The sequence below is a fragment of the Myxocyprinus asiaticus genome, chromosome 13 (genome assembly GCF_019703515.2).
Source record: "Myxocyprinus asiaticus isolate MX2 ecotype Aquarium Trade chromosome 13, UBuf_Myxa_2, whole genome shotgun sequence".
Lineage (NCBI taxonomy): Eukaryota > Metazoa > Chordata > Actinopteri > Cypriniformes > Catostomidae > Myxocyprinus > Myxocyprinus asiaticus.
In genome coordinates this window covers 6,271,075-6,288,798 of record NC_059356.1, presented here as the reverse complement: position 1 = coordinate 6,288,798, position 17,724 = coordinate 6,271,075, and the positions used below count along the sequence as shown (strand labels likewise).

General features: G+C 38.4%; 1 protein-coding gene across 1 annotated transcript in view; it reads right to left on the bottom strand.

The window, feature by feature from the left end:
• The window catches only part of mosmoa (modulator of smoothened a), a 50,766-nt gene that overhangs the window by 10,057 nt on the left and 22,985 nt on the right, over window positions 1-17,724 (bottom strand). The window contains exon 2 of the mRNA XM_051714532.1: window positions 10,185-10,397. Within this exon, the coding sequence (XP_051570492.1) occupies window positions 10,185-10,397 (213 nt within the window). The remainder of the gene's footprint in view (window positions 1-10,184; window positions 10,398-17,724) is intronic.

Below are 17,724 nucleotides of genomic sequence, written 5' to 3'. Positions count from 1 at the left end.
ATTTGCGAATCACGAGCCGGCAGCGCTTCACTTTCTGTTAATCACACGAGTAAACGCGCCCGCTTTGCTTCAGTCAGACTGTGCAGATGACAGCCTACATTCCGTGTTTCATTTGTTTCTTTTTGCTTTCAGAACAACTCGTGATGTAATAAGAAAAACACCACTATTAATCCTTGAGATTTCCAACCCAGCATACAGGTACACCGTCCTTAAACCATAGTCACACTCAAAATTACATTAAACGATTAAAAGAGAAAACAAACCCACATCGAGGGGTTCTATTCAAAATATAAATTAAACCTGGAAATAAAGTTTTAGGATTTTTCAGGTGTGATTCACCAAAAAGGGCTAAATAGTTGATCGGCTTGTGATGCGAGCACGAGTCATTGGTTCTCATCACATTTGAATGGTGTTTAGTCTCCCATTCAGCTGATGAAAACACGCTGTGATCATGAGGAAGGATTACATCAAGATGTAGATTGGAATGCAGGTGCGGAAAATGTCATTGCTCCTCTCTCACTATTGCTTGCGTGCTAGTGATTACATGATTACAATGACATAATATAAGAAATATTTAAGATTCCACATAATTTTGTGATCAGCAATCAAATAAGCAAATTTGTGACATCAACTGTGTGTACTTATTTTGTACAAAAGGACAGGTTTTCTTTCATTAAGCACAGCCATTGACCAGGAAAATAAAAAAATGGCACTCCATGTCAAAAAGGTTGCCGACCACTGCTATACAACATAAGTGGATGGTGATTTCATATGTGTATATATATATATATATATATATATAAGAAAAAAGCACAGTAAAAGTATGGTAAAACTAGTCAATATTACTTTGATGTATAAAAACATTCTTGTGAAGGCATCCAGTAGCTTTGTGTAAAGAACAGATAGAATTTAAGCTTTTTTCACAAATAATATTCTCTCCATCAGAGCTCTGAAATGTCACACATGTTAAAAACAAATGGCAACCTCTGGCATGTCATGACCAAACACAATGTAAAACACATTGGAGAATAAAAATATGAGATTTGCGAGGTACTCTAAACTACTGTCTAGAGCTGCGACTATTTTGATTATTGACTAGTCTAACGATTATAAAAACGATTTTAGTGGATACAATTTCTAAAAACAAAACTATCATATAGAGCAGCAACTAATATTTATTTTGATTATCGACTAGTCTAACGATTATTAGAATTATTTGAATGTTTTAAATTTCTAAACACAAAACTATCATATAGAGCTGCAACTATAATTTATTTTATTATAGACTAGTTTAATGATTGTAAGAACCATGTTAGCAGATTAAATTTCTAAACACAAAACTAGCGTATAGAGCTGCATCTAACAATCATTTTAATAATCGTCTAGTCTAGGGCTATTCAATTAGCGGCCCGCGGGCAAAATCTGGCCTGGAAATAATTTTCATCTTTGTTCTTTTTTTAAAGCGTGGCAATAACATTCATTGCCCACTTTTGGTGTACGGAAAACAGAAGCTCAGATGTTTTGCCTATCATCTCACTTTGCATTGCACAGAAGAAAGATAATAATACAAGGTCAAGACAAAAGTTTTATTTTTGGGCCAACTAATACTGAACGTCTGGCTCAACTGTCTGAGTTTAGTGGAGGTGACTTTCTACATTTAAATGGACATTAGAGGCTATATCTAAACACTCACAGGATGCCAGCCATTGCTATTTTAACTCCAAATGAACCAATACTATGTCAACAAACAAAATGTACGCTATTTTTTCACTCAGCTAAGAAGGTCACCTTTATTTGATTTCGGTGTTGTCAAGCACTGTATTCTGATGAAGACAAGCTTATGCAGACAGCAGCTAGTATTTACGTCCGTCTCTGCTGACACACCATATGCTCAAGTTAACGTGAGCCAGGTCCACAGCTGCTCACATGACAGCAGACGCAGAGCAGTGAAGGTAACCTGGTCAAGCTGGGCGTGGGGCGAGGGGACACAGGGGGCTAGTGTTACACATACAAAGCTGCTCTTTCAGGTCGAGGTGGCTTGAGGCCAGTGGCAGCTTTAGTCCAGACACCTGTGTTAGCTCTACCAGGAGCCTGAACTCTCATGCAATGAGCTTTTAACAAACACGCCTCATGTAAGCACGCCTTCCAGCACTACCAAAGAACATGCCAGTGGAATCAATGTGAATGTACCAGATGAACCAGATATGCATTTCACAAAAGAACGATCAGTGCTTGCAAACAAAAGAATAATGTTCAAGTAATAAGCTTTGGTTTGTTGGTGTAAATGAAATACCACACCAGAGCCGCTTCGCTGTTGTTATGACACCCATGACTGTAATGCATTAATTCTGTCAGCTGCACACAAGAATTAACACATTGTCACTGTGCAGCGTAAAGGCAGCTATAATTGGATGAATACATGCAAGGAAGACAAGACCAGACAAACCTGAAAATTACGTGACTGTGGCGCCATGTTTTTTTATTTTTTTTCACTTTCATTACAGGTATTGCAGCAGTTCTGAGGTGAAAAGTTTGGTGCTAAAAGTGAGTTAAATGTTTTCCCAAACAGATGAGGTGTTTAAGGCTAATGCTTTATCGAGTTTTAAATCTTCCCTACCCTAAACCTTAAACCTAACTGATAGTGTCATGAAAGCAAAAGTGAGCTGAAAAACTAAATTGCCGAAGCAACCATCATGTCATTTTGTGGCGCCCCTATGACACTTTTGACTCACGTGTTCAACTAATGTTTATAAGCTTGTAAATGTAGATTAAGTAATGTAAACCTTAACATATATCGCCTTACATGTCATGCGCAATATTAAAAGGGTGTAAATGTCATAAGGTAGCACTGTGAGAGGAACAAGGCAAAGGTTTATGAACTGATAATGTGCCATTTTAATCCTGATTTGCGTAAAAGTGCATACAAGTCGATCAACTTTCTAGTGTTCATTTCATTGGGAAACTGCCACATTACATTCAATGAGACACGTTAAACTCATTTGATAAAAATGTAGCTATAGTAACGCTTTTCTACAAGACCAGATTTGACCAATCGTAATTCAGTATGCAATACCACAATGATGTCATCACTGTTGGTTACATTTTTAATGCAGAAAATTCAGTCAATAGGAGCTTTTCAAACTTTAATCTAACATTTCTTAAAGTACGTTTTTTTTTTTTTTTTCTCCAATTTGGAATGCCCAATTCCCAAAGCGCTCAAAGTCCCCGTGGTGGCGATCCTCGTGGTGGCGTAGTGACTCGCCTCAATTCGGGTGGCGGAAGACAAATCTCATCTTATCACGTGGCTTGTTGAGCGCGTTACCACGGAGACCTAGCACGTGTGGAGGCTTCACGCTATTCTCACCACGTGAGAACCACATTATAGCGACCACGAGGAGGTTAACCCGAAGTGACTCTACTCACCCTAGCAACTGGGCCAATTGGTTGCTTAGGAAGCCTGACTGGAGTCACACAGCACGCCCTGGATCCGAAATTGCGACCCAGGCCCCCAGTAAAGTATGTTTTCTAAATATTTGCTGTAGATTTGTATTCAATCCCATTTGTGTAGCCAACATGACGCTAGCATCAACAAGTCATTGGTTCAATTCCAGAGAATGCACATTGACAAATTCAGTAGCTTGAACTGTGCACTGTAAATCGCTTTGCATAAACAATTGCATAAATGTAAAAACTGCCTGTTTTTGACTCTGTTAAATACTTGTTTGTTAAAACCTTTTACACTTCACTGAGAGAAATGTTTCCAAGTAAAAAAAAAAAAAAAACATTTAAAAAAAAATCTCTTCTACATTTGTTGTTTTCAACTGTAAAAAATATTTTTGTTTTGTGCCGCAGCAAACCTGCGCTATTATTACTGCATTTTAGCTCCATGCTACCTTCCCGAGGTTTTTATTATTAGTCTTCAAATCTAACCCCTGATGGTGGAGGTTATGATCCCCATCTGCGGAGAATGTTTTAGTTCAGGAGCTGTTGTTCTTTTAAACCACATAACTACCACCCCCACAAGCCATCGAAAAAGACAAGTGAGTCACTGAGGATCACAAATGGTAAGCAGAACCTGGACTGTTAGGGCTATTTCTTTCTTGTCACCATGGCAACCATGCCACTACGTATGTGATTCTCAGCTAAATGACTTCTCCATTCAACAGCATCCCTCTGCATGCACAGACAATACCAGCCATCAGACAATGAGAAAAAGAATGTGTATTTCATAATCAGACCGTACGTGACCATCGTGACACACTATGGTGTTGATTATACAATTTGGGCTTTTGATTACACAACATAGAAACATTCGATTAAACTAATTATGTTTAGAGGTAATCAGGAGCTAATGTTATCGGCCAATTAAAAATAGCTTTTGTTTACTCAATTGAATCAAAAATATTTTAGCGGCACTCCCTAAGGCAAGCATCACATTTTTATTCTTGCTCACACTGAAGGGATAGGGGTTGTTTAACACGACACCTAAAATCGTACAGTTTTTAACCAATTAATCAATTTTTGCTTAGCAGACAATAAAATGGGTGAAAGAAATCCCAAAAGACTTACATTGAAGGAGAGACCCTTAACCTTTAAGGTTTCCATTAAATCATAATTACCCCTATTTACTTTTTTTAGTGCACATTTCTGGCCAGTTTCTTAAAGGGGTCATGACATGCTTTATTTTATTTTAAAATGTTGCTTAAGGTTCACATAATATTAGTACTCAAATAAACATTTTAGTAGTTTACAGTGAAATTTGATGACCAAGAAACATTTTAACAGCTTTAAACTTTCAGAAAGAATGAAATGTGACAAAACTACTACTGGTCTTCATTGCACAGCGCTCGCCTGCAGAAGCGAGGAAGTAAAAAGTCCATGTTTAAAGTCCATTTTCGTTATTTTGTCGTTTCTGTCTCTATCCACTTTCCCTTTTGGCCTGTTATCAAGACGACCAATGGTAGTCTTGCGATCGGCATAATGAGCACACCTGGCTTAAAATATAATGCGCTCAGTGCATGTAAGCAAAGCAAATGAAACCAAGATCAGAGCACATCTGGTACTCTGAGCACGAGATGGCGTAGTGAAGCATAGTACCGCTTTGAAAACACTGTAATAATGTATTAACAATACAGACAGGACAGCAAACAAACTTTGAAGAGAGCAGACAATTTATATGTTTAATTAAATCGCAGCCCTTTGCGGTTTAATAACTGCACAAGGTCATATTGCGATTTTGATTTTATTTCGATTAATCGTGCAGCCCTATTGTACTGTATACATTTATTTATTTTTTGTATTTGATTTCTGGACTCTGTCTTCAGGGAACTGATTATACATACAAATGGTTCAATATACTGGCAATGAGTACTTCATTTGTTAAGCAAAATTTCACGTTTTCACTGCAAATGTCATCCATAACGCAGGAATTGCTTATTTAAATTATTATTATTATTTTTTTTAAATGGACTTGTTCTGGATAAGAAAGTCACGCATAGTGGTGCACCGATCAGGAAATATGAGGCCGATACCGATAACCGATTTTTTTAACACAGCGAGCGGCCGATTCCGATATTCTTTATTCTTTTTTTTAACTTTTAATTTACTTCTACAAGCCATTTTCTGTAGCCAAATGAACCAATCTGTAATATATTACAGAAAACAATTTACATTTAGCGTAATTCCAACATTTATTAAAACATTTTTTTAGAAAACTGATTGTTGTTAAACATGCCTTTTGTCAGTCAAATAACACTGATATTGTGAAATATTGTAACATAGGTAGTAGGCCTACATATCACAGGAGATGCATAAAACACAAGAAATGTGAATGAGGCTGCAACGTTCAAATAAAATATGTTCTAAAAAAACCCAAAGTAATGTAAAAAACATTCTAAGCACACTAACTGCTTAAGAACGATTTCTGTGGTGGCTCAGTGGTTAAGGCTCTGGATTACTGACCACAAGGTCAGGGGTTCAAGCCCCAGCACTGCCAAGATGCCACTGTTGGGCCCTTGAGCAAGGCCCTTGACCCTATCTGCTCCAAGGGCATCGTATCATGGCTGACCCTGCACTCTGATCCCAGCTTAGCTGGGATATGCGAAAAAAGAATTTCACTGTATATGTGCAAATGTATAATGTGCACATACACAGTGACAAAAATAAATGCTTCTATTCTTTATAAATCAAACAAACAACTCAGCTGTTTGAAGAAAAAGTAAATAAAAATGAATGACAGGTTACTTAAGCATTGGTACAAGTAATGCAAATCTGTTGTAAAAACAGAAAAAATATTGAACAACAAAAATGCACCTGAAATAGACAACTGTAGTCTAGACAACTTCTTGTCACTGAGCTTGCATGGTAAGTTTTTCTTTACAAAGAGCAGCATCCTTGCCCTCTTGCATGCCCGTTTGTTCCTTTTGGTGTCGATGACGTGTGAAGCAGAGTTAAAAAGATGTCCACTATCCATGCTGGTGCACGAAGCAGACAGGTATGATCAAGCTAATTCTGCAAGAACCTGAAAGCGTTCTTTATTCCCTCACCAGTACGCCAATGCACTCTTATCCTGACAAATGGGTGCTTCCGACAGGTAACTGTGCAGCTGAACAGAGCCAGGGGTGCTACTTTCTTGATCCGTTTCATTCTCCTCCAATACTTCTTCAAACATTGATGATAATGAACTTAATCATTGTTTTTTAGTAAAGGGACCAGCTGTGCTTGCCAGCATATCTTGGATATCGGGGTGCCCGGACTCACAAAGTCTTGAGATCATCGTCCTTGCTTGGGGTTTGAAAGTATCAGGGAAAAACCGATCCTTATAGCTTTAAGAGAAAGATGAGAGAGACGCAGGGAGAGAGGGTGGAGTAGCTTATTATTATTGCAATAATTTTTTATAATTAATAATTAATACAATTTTTGAATTACTGTAATTAACTAAATTTAAATGTCAAGTCAGACCAGTGCGCAAAATGATTTTGGCCAATATCACACAATATTTATTTATTAATTCATTCGTTCATTAATGTATTCATTAATTAATTAGCTTGGATGAAAACAAAAATTAAAAAAATAAATTCTTACCATGGGTCAAGAATTGTGGCCATGCAGTAAAGGGGTTCCATTTCTATCTGCCGGAATCTTGTCTCCACAGACTCCAGAAACGTGGTTTTCATGGTTTTGACTCCATGATCCTGGACATCATCCGTCTTTGAAAGAAGGCGCCTCAAAGCAGTTAAGGCAGGATAAACATCCTCTGTGGAAGCTGTCGGCGAACTTACTTCTCAAGTCCTCAAGTCCCTTAGCTCCTCAAATGGGCTAGGCAGGTGTATTATATTGTCCATAAGGCCCCACTGGTAGGAAGTGAATGTTGCAGCCATGTAAGCAGCAATTACACATTTCTGTTCAGCAAGAGAACGCAGCATTAAATACGTACTATTCCATCGAGTTGGTATGTCTTGCTGTAACTGCTTCACAGGCTGTCCCATATGAATTTGTAAGTCTTGGATTCGTGAGTATGCCAGAGGCGAGTGCTTAAAATGACCCAAAATTCACCTTCCATGTAATTCACAGAGCGCTGAGAGAGAACACCATGATTTACCGCCAGTTGGAGTGTATGCGCCATGCAGGACAGACTTCAAACGTCTGCATCTTGTATCGCTTTTGCAATATTTTTGGCATTATCCCTAGTTACGACATGAACTTTACTTATGGATATATTCCACTTTTGAAGCATCCCTTCGAAGTCCGAAGTCAGAAAGGGAGCTGTGTGGGATCCAGGGAGCTCTTGAGCATGCAGGATTACCGAGTGGAGTTCAAAGTTAATGTCAATCCGCTGCGTTGTCAAACTGAGCATTGTTGTAGGACTGATGTCAGAGCTCCAGATGTCAGTAGTGAAGCTTATGGATCTCACATCGTCATGTAGGAAAGCATCAACGTGTGAGTACACCTTGTTCTATAGTTCTGGCAGGGCGACATCAGAAAAACACTTCCTGCTGGGGAGTGAGTAATGGGGTTCGATGTGTGCAATGAGTCTCTTGAAGCTTCGGTCCTCGACCACCGAAAATGGCTGGTCATCGAGAGCTATAAAACTCTATGACTTTAGCTGTTATCTCTTTAGCTTTCTTTTCTAGCTAATTTTACCATGTGCTCAAACAGTGTGCTTTTGCTTACTGGCTTTGTGGCTGCTTCATGCTGTGCCGTCTTTTTGCCTTCAGTCAGCTTTGTGAATTCCGTGTGCTCCGCAGGATGATGCACTTTAAGATGTCTAATTAAGTTGGTCGTATTAAATTCTTTGCAGTTTAACCATCCACGAGGCACACATGCTTTACAAGTGTTAAAAACTGCATTAGCAGCATTTCTATTGCTAATGCTGAAAAACTGAGAGACAGAAGACATCATATGCTTTATTTTGATGCTGATTTGATGCAGATTAAGTGTTCTCCAACGCACCTTAGTGACGTTGTCGTGTTTCCTGATGAAGTACTAATATTCAATTTGTAAAACTTTTGATTGATATTTGATTGATATTTGTCTTGATCTTCTCACATGTCTTTTAAACTGATGAATGAAGTGATAAAAAAAATTTACCTTGAATTAAGGAGCAATCGGTCGATCACCGATACCACGATTTAAAGGAATATCAGCCGATATAGATCGGTGGCACCCCTAGTCACGCACTATATTTTTTCTCCAATTTTCACTGTGCAATATAGCAGATTGGGCAAGTCAAATGGTTGTTTTATGTTGACCTCAACTACCGTCATTTCTCGATAAACGCTTAAAGCAATAAAACTGTAAAAGTTGATTAATTTTCATCCAGAGGGAAAGATAAAATTTAAGATGTTTTTTTTTTACAGGAGAGGCAAAGGGTCTAAACTAGCTTGAAAAAGAGAGAAGAAAGTTAATAGTCTCCGGTGAGCAAACACAACAACAGATGCTGCACACACGCTCATCAGACACAACACCTCGACAGATCCATTTAAAACCCCAAACCACACAGATCATCTATCTCACTGCCTGTTTGTGTGCATGCGTTTAAATTGGTTGGTATTATACATTTTCCACAGTTGAGAACAGACACCTCATTTGATAGGGTAAAGGCAATGTTACTGGGCTACTGCCCAGCTGCTTTCTGAGGGGGAGGCCAGAGTGGAGAACTGTGTTATTCTGAGAAAGTTATACAGACAGAGGAGGAATGGAGTGGGGAGATGGAGACGTGAAGCTCCAGCTGAGAAACAAAGAAGCTATCTGACGATAATCACCTCCTAGTCTCAGCCTCAGATGGTACGGCCACTGGAATCCCACAGTTTGTTCAGTGACCACCTGGTGCATATTGCACACAAAAAATGGCTAGTGCAGGATGAAATCGCCAGATTGGCTCGTGCTCTGAAACTCCTAGGAGTAGGGGGATTTTTTTACTTAAATTAGATGAATTTGACAGCCTTAAGGCCTGTTCACACCAAGAAAGATAACTATAACAATAACTAATAATAACCATATTGGTGTCCACTCCAACGGACGATAACATTCTGCTTACAGTATTCTAAGTGTGCGCTGCAGTTATGTTCACAGTCAAGAAAATGGATGTAGATGAACTGCTTCTGCTCCACGTTTCACAAAGAAACCAAAGAAAAACAGCCGCATACAACTTCAAAGGAGACAAGATAATGTTGTCGACATTAGCGCTGGATACTAATTTTATGCCTTAATGCCATTTAGTCATCTCGATAATACTGAAGAAAATGCAGAAAAGAAAAAAAAAAAACAGTCGGTTCTTGAGCTGGAGTTTCCAATTAGTTTGCGTGTGTTATAAAAAGTGCCGATCTGGTGATGGAATGTGTTATTTTGAAGATGAGTGCACATTGTGACTCGAACCCTTTAAAGTTGGATGGATTATGATTGGCTGTCAATGTTTTTAATAGCTCATAAGCTAAAAAAAGCTCTAAAAGTGATCTGAACGATATCGATCCTCTGTGTTGTTATCGTTATAGTTGTGGTGTGGACTCCGATATTCACTTACAGTTAGAACGATTTTTAAAACTTTATGGTTATAGTTATCTTTATAGTTATCGTTCTTTGTGTGAACGGGCCTTTAGTCTCTTGCTTGCTAAATGGGCGATTCTTGGCCAGAATAATCCTCAATGTTGTGCAGACTTAATGCCGCAAATCAGCGTGTCACTCACTTCCTGTGAAGGCAATCCATCTTGCATACTTTGTGGCTTCTCTGCGCCAGTGAGAGGCCACCAGCAGGCCGCAAGTGACCGTGAGGGAGATGATGCCCATGATGATGAAGAAGAGTGTGGTGACCCACTCTGGTGGGAGTCGTGGGGGGATGCAGGTTCGGTCTCGTCCATGAATGGTCTGACATTGACGCACCAGTCCCACCGTAAGAGCTCCTGGAATCACAAACACAAAGCACATTAATGACGTATGAGTCATATTCAACACCTCAATCCTAATGAATGAGATAGTTCACCCAAAAATTTTAATTGTCATTTACTCACCCTCAATCTATTCCCAAGGCGTATGACTTTCTTTCTAACATGAATCTGGTCAATTTTCATTTTTGGGTAAACAATTCCTACATGTGACGAATGGTTTTATTGCTATCTTATACAGAAATTAAATCCGCATTAGGGCTGCAACTAACGATTATTTTGATAATCGATTAATCTAACGATTATTATAATGATTATTCAGCGATTATTGCAATGATTAATCATTAGCTCTTAACCGATTATTCAGCTTGTGCCCGACTTAAAAGGTTGTATTAAACGTACTTACTAACAATAAAGTGGACAAAATCATCTTTTAAAAACACCTCTAAATGACTCACTGAATTAAAGGAAAAAAAGTACTTAAGTTTAATTCAGTGAAGAAATTCACTACAAAAAATCCTATTATCAAGTGTTTTTGTCTTGTTTTCCATTTAAAATCCTTAAAACAAGATACATTTACTTGAGAAGCAACATATAATATATTTAGACTTGCTTTAAGAGAATGTCTTATATAACTGTATTTTGTACAACCCCAATTCCAAAAAAGTTGGGACAGTATGAAAAATGCTAATAAAAACAAAAAAGGAGTGATTTGTAAATTATTTTCACCCTTTGCTATATTGAATGCACTACAACTACACATTATATGATGTTTTTCCTTGTGAATTTCATTGTTTTTTGAAAATTTACAGTAATTTCAAATCATATGATTGCAACATGCTCCAAAAAACTTGACAGGGGCAATTTAAGACTGATAACAATTTGACGAGATGAAATAAGGCGTTGTGAAACAGGAGATGTTAAACAGGTGAGGCAATTGTGCCATAGTACTGTATTCTGTATAAGGAGCCTCCAAAAACAGCCTAGTCCTTCAAGAGCAAGGATCATTCGAGACTTGTAAATTTGCCAACAGATGCTTCAGCAGATAATCCAGCACTTTGAGAACAATGGACAAATTGGAAGGATTTTGGGCATTTCACCCTCTACAGTGCACAATATAATTAAAAGATTCAAGGAATCTGGTCAAATCTCAGTGCATAAAGGGCAAGACGAAAACCACTTCCGAATGCACGTGATCTCTGATCCCTCAGACGTCACTGTCTTAAAAAACATCATTCATCTGTAATGGATATCATGAACGTGGGTTTTGGATTACTTTAGTAAACCTTTGTTAGTCAATACTACTCGCACTGCATCCACAGATGCAAGTTAAGCCTTTACTATGCAAAGCAGAAGCCATACATCAACACTGTCCTGAAGCGCTGCCGACATCTCTGGTCTCGGTCTCATCTTAGATGGAAAGTAGAACAGTGGAACTGTGTTTTATTTGGTCCGAAGAGTCCACATTTAAAAAAGATTTTGAAAAAGAAAGACATTGTGTTCTCTGGGCCAAAGAGGAAAAGGCCCATCCAAGCTGTTATCAGCATCAGGTCCAAAAGCCAGTGTCTGTATGGGCCAGGGGTGTGTCAGTGCCCATGGCATGAGTAACTCACACATCTGTGAGAACACCATGAATGCAGACAGATATGTACAAATTTTGGACATCTTTTCCAGGGATGGCCTGGAATTTTCCAGCAGGACAACTTCAAACCACATACTGCCCGGATTACAAGTGCATGGCTGTGTAAGCAGAGTGCGCGGGTGCTAGATTGGCCTGCCTGCTGTCCTGACCATCTCCAATTGAGAATATGTGGCGCATTATGAAGCACACCATACAGCAACGAAGACCCCGTACAATTGTGCAGCTAAAGACCTACAAAATGGATGAATGGGGGAAAATTCCACTTTTTAAACTTAACAAACTTGTGTCTTCAGTGCCCAAATGCTTAATAAGTGTTATTAGAAGAAATGGTGATGTTTCACAGTGGTAAACACTCGACTGTCCCAACTTTTTTGGAGCGTGTTGCAATCATCTGATTTGAAATTACTATACATTAAAAAAAAAAAATTTAAAATGAAATTCACAAGGAAAAACATCATATAATGTGTAGTTGAAGTGCTTTCAATATAGAAAAGGGTGAATATAATTTACAAATCACTCCTTTTTGTTTTTATTAGCATTTTTCATACTGTCCCAACTTTTTCGAAATTGGGGTTGTATATAAGTGTATTTTTTCACTTCGATTAAAGACAAAATATACTTGTATTCAAGATCTATTCTCTAAAAGCAAGTCTAAACATCTTATATGCTGCTTCTCAGGTGAATGCATCTTTTTTAAAGGATTTTTAGATATTTTAAAACATTTGTATTTTTAATATTATATTCAACATTCTCAGATAAATACATTCTCAGTATAGCTTCTAAAGTAAAAAGTTGTAGATATTTATATTGGAAAACAAGCCAAAACAAAAACAAATTTTGTTGCAGTGTATAATGGGGTAAAGACTACCCTCTCTCACCTTTGTTCACTTCAATCCATCTTTAAACACACAAAAAACAACCTCTCTCGTAATTTTCTTCATGATAAGAAATGCACAGTGACATATATTATGATTCAATAAGTCGCAAGCAATCACATTATAATCTAGCTGCATCAAGTGTCCCTGCGACAGAGTGTGCATCAGTCGGGTGCAGTTTCAATCTCTCCCCCTTAGATCGGGACACTTCACGCAACTCATAGAAGAGGCGCTGACCGCACAGAGAAATGCCAGTTTCTGAGTTTATAGTTATTTACATGACCTGCTTCCTTATTATTTGAACTTTAATAAAGCTATAATGCATTAAATATAACTGCATTTAAGATGTAACGCCGGGTGTTTCCTTTAAAGATGCTCGACATGCAAGTCTTGCTCCAGCGCCACTTATTTCACAACGAGAGTGCTTCCATATTTACTTATTTTGTATTTCTGTATTATAATTCCCTCATACTTTGCGATCTTCATCACCTGAAGCTTTTTGGAAAGTTTAGAGTGCATCTGGACTGTGAGCTGTGTAATTCTTCCTCTCCTCAGTCAGGCGAGAAATGCAGTGCTGCTCTCGCGCATCATCATTAAAGTTTAATGTGATCTCAAGTTATGTTAAATGAGATCAAACGACTATTCGACAACGAACATTTTTGTCGACAATTTTTGTTATTGTCGACACTCAATAACGTCGACTAATCCTTTCAGCCCTATTCCGCTTGAATTTCATGAATGAAACCTGAGGTCTACATCTACACAGCCATCTAAATCCTTATGGCAGCTTTGCAGTCAGATCTCACATAGCCACCCAAACAGATTAACCAGAGATTAACCTGTAAGAGACTGTATGTTAACCAGTGGGGCTCAGCCATCTAATCCATTTAAGCCCATACACAATGTTTAACTTGACAGGGTTTGGCAAAGATGCACCAATACCGTTTTTTAGAGAGCGAGTACAAGTACTGATACTTATTAGGTACTGTTCAATTGTATTTTTAGTAATGCTGTTATTTTCAAATACAGTACAGTGATACTGATGGTTTGAGAGAATCACGGTAAATACAGTCATTAACTGTTAATTTGTCTGTTGGGTCATTTCGTGTCAATTCAACCAAAACAATTTTTTTTTTTTTTACTGGTGAAAGAAATACATAAATGATAATCAAAGCCAAAATATTAAATGCCATGGAAAGATCATTGCACTAACATTTGTTCCTTATCCTTAAGTGCATTTTTGTTTTACTCAAGAGAAAGTTTACACAACAGATGTTGCATGAACGCTGTATGGTATCGGTTTTAGGTATGGGAGTATTTATATCCTGCAAAGAACATTAATGACCTTGAGTACGGGCACAGCACCAGACCCGACACAGGTAAGAGTATGGGTGCATCCCTCACATTACCTCTGGAGGCTGTACACAAATCAACATTCTCACTGCACTCATACTTAGTATCGGCATCCTCAAAGTGATGTATTACACACTGTGAAACTGAGAGAGTACTGACTGAGTCATTTGATCAGAAGTTTATAGTACAGACTCATCCCAGGGCAAGACAGCACAGAGACAGAGCATGAGACTTGATCATTCACAAGGCCTCAGGGCATAGCAGACCTCAAAAAAGGTCACTGCATGCACGGTTTACGAGAGAAATCTGATTTTGTTGCAGTGGAGACCCAACCACAAACCACCCCACACTAGGGATGGGAATAGCAAGGAATTGAACAAGACTCACTCTGATTCCACTTAACGATTCCAATTTCATGAAACAAAACATTCTTTTCAGAGCGGGTAGATTTTAAAAGAGCACATCAATAAAAACACAACATCCTACCTTCAAGCTGTAGACGTACTGATGTGCCTCTGTGCTCATTAAACTCCAAGAGACAACACAAATTCATTAAAAATATCTCTGCAAGAAACCTCTAGCTGGCCATCTTTTCGTGTCATTCACCCATCGTGTTATTGTTAAGGAGAGTAGATTTTAATCCGGGATTGGGGAAGGGTGCAACTATATCTATACATACATATACATATAAAATAAAACATACCATTTCACATTACGTTTACATCTATTTGAATCACATTTAAGCCTCTAAAAGATGCAGGGTGAAAAATACATTTTAAAAAGTACAATTAATAATTTTCTTTAATGTTAGACTTGCATGTGTAATAATATGAGCTGTCACTGTTGGAAATTTCATATCAACTACACATTTTAACAGAAATTATTAACAAGTGGAAACCTAAAAATTAAGCAGAATTACATGTATAACAATTAAATTCTTGTATTGTGTAAAAGTACAGTGTCTCATAGCTGCCAGGTCCAATTTACCTCCATGTGTATTGGAAAAAACATTTAGTGACAGAAAAAAACACCTCACGAGCATTTTCAGGTAATAAAGGTGTTCTGTAGACTCAGACCATCAACTCTTGGTGAAAAATACTTTGTGCTCCCATACGTAATCCATTTTGATCAACTCTTCTCAGTAGCTTCAATACAAACAGGAAGTTAGATGACAACATGAGCGGAGCTGGGAAAAGGGGTGGAGCTGAATAAGGTGAATACTCTCACAAAACTTTAAACAAAGCCTGAATCATGAAAAGTTATGTTTGATTTTTGTATTATTATTACTTTCAGGACATATGCAAACCAGTTACTTGTAAAACGTAACAAAAAGTGCTATTCATTTTTGAAGACAATTTTTTATTGTCGACGTTGTCGATAACATCGACTAATCACTTCAGCCCTAATCAGGACCCTTAGCATTATTGTACATTATATACAGTTAAATATAGTACAATCATCTTGTAAACACTGTGCAGATTCACTCTCGTGCCGAAAAGTCTCATCTTTGCTTATTGTATTATATGCGCTTAAATGATGAAGATAAATCACCAAAACACTTGGACCTCTGAGACATCCATGGGCTGCACAACTTATTACATTTAAACTAAAGTCGCGGTATGATGTTGCATGATTACTACCCGCAAGGCACAATTTAATCCAAATGATTGCGCTCACTTTTGAAGTTTAACGGAGACCCGCATGTGGTAAAAACAAACAGATTTGCGAAATACGTGCCTGATTTTGAATTCATATTAAGTATCCATTATAAAACATGGATAAAAGCAGTAAAATGTAAGTTATGCACTGGAGTGAAACAACCCTTAAGCAGGTCAAACTCTTTCAACGCACCTGACGCCGCAACCGATCCATATAAAACTGTATGCTTATGATGATCTTTGAAGTGTTTATTTAAAGTGGTCTCTGCTGGACAACTTGGGTCATGTATTTTCCGCTTCAAACGAGTTTCATCATGCAGCACATTTTCACTGGGCCGTGAAGTGACGTCACTGGCTTCTCTGTGCTCGCCACAAATATCCAACTAATGGATCATGAAATTCGTTGTCGATTTCCATTGTCGATAATTATTGATTTTATCAATTAGTTGTTGCAGCCCTACTCTCTCATTACTATCAATTCAGACAGCAAGCTCTAAACACAGTCAAAACTATTTCTTTTGCAGTGATGTAGGCAGTTATGGCAGTATATGTAGGCAGTATTTTAGCACAGCGTTTCATACACACTGGTGCCAGAATGCAGATCTTCAAGAACTGTTAACAGACCTGATGGTCACACAATACTGCTTTATATCCCCTTTTCTCACAATGTTGGAATGCCCAATTCCCACTACTTTAGTAGGTCCTCGTGGTGGCACGGTTACTCACCTCAATCCGGGTGGCAGAGGACAAGTCTCTGTTGCCTCCATTTCTGAGACCGTAAATCCGCGCATCTTATCACATGGCTCGCTGTGCATGACACCACAGAGACTCACAGCATGTGGAGGCTCATGCTACTCTCCGTGATCCACACACAACTTACCACACGCCCCATTGAGAGCGAGAACCATTAAATCGCAACCACGAGGAGGTTACCCCATGTGACTCTACCCTCCCTAGCAACTGGGCCAATTTGGTTGCTTAGGAGACCTGGCTGGAGTCACTCGGCACGCCTTGGATTCAAACTTGTGACTCCAGGGGTGGTAGTCAGCGTCAAATATTCAATCACGCATTGTGTCGTGTACTTGGACAGACAGATGAAGACTGTAGCTCGACTATGCAAAAACCTGCTGCACACAAGCTACTTTACTGAAGATGAAGAAGTCAAAACAGACTCTGTCGAATTTTACATCTGGCAGCAGATTTTTTTTTTAAAGTGGCATTTTGTTGAAATCATTTGCATGATTTTGATATAAGCACAGCTCTGTATGCTGTTGTTTAAGTGCATTCTGGAGCTAAGACTGAAACTGGTGCCGTGATGTCTGTTAAGGGCATGAGCAGGTCTACAGAAGCTTTAAGTGGATTTTAAATGCATCGATGAACCTGAGTGACAGAGAGAGAGAGAGAGAGAGAGAGAGAAAATGGGGGCAGTATTCTCATTACAATCTGGAAAACAGGCATTGGATTGCGGGGAATCCACCAAAACATCCTGGACTTGGAAGAACTGAGGAAATCCTGTCCTTTACACCACATCCAGTCAGAATAATAATAATACCTCAGCACCTCTCATAGTTATACAGTAGTACACTGCACTGAAACTAGTGAAGTGTTTCAGACAGTGAAAAGAGTGCTGCTGCTGAACAGCGTAAAGGAAATTAGAGATGGCCATTGAGTAATTCTGTAGTCGACTAATCTAATCAAATTGTGGAGAAAAAGGGAAGAAAATCACTTTTTATTTTTTTATTTATTTAGTTTATGTGTAAAGTGAAGAAATTAGGACAGAAATACTTCACCATCGCAAAATATAATATAAAAATTAT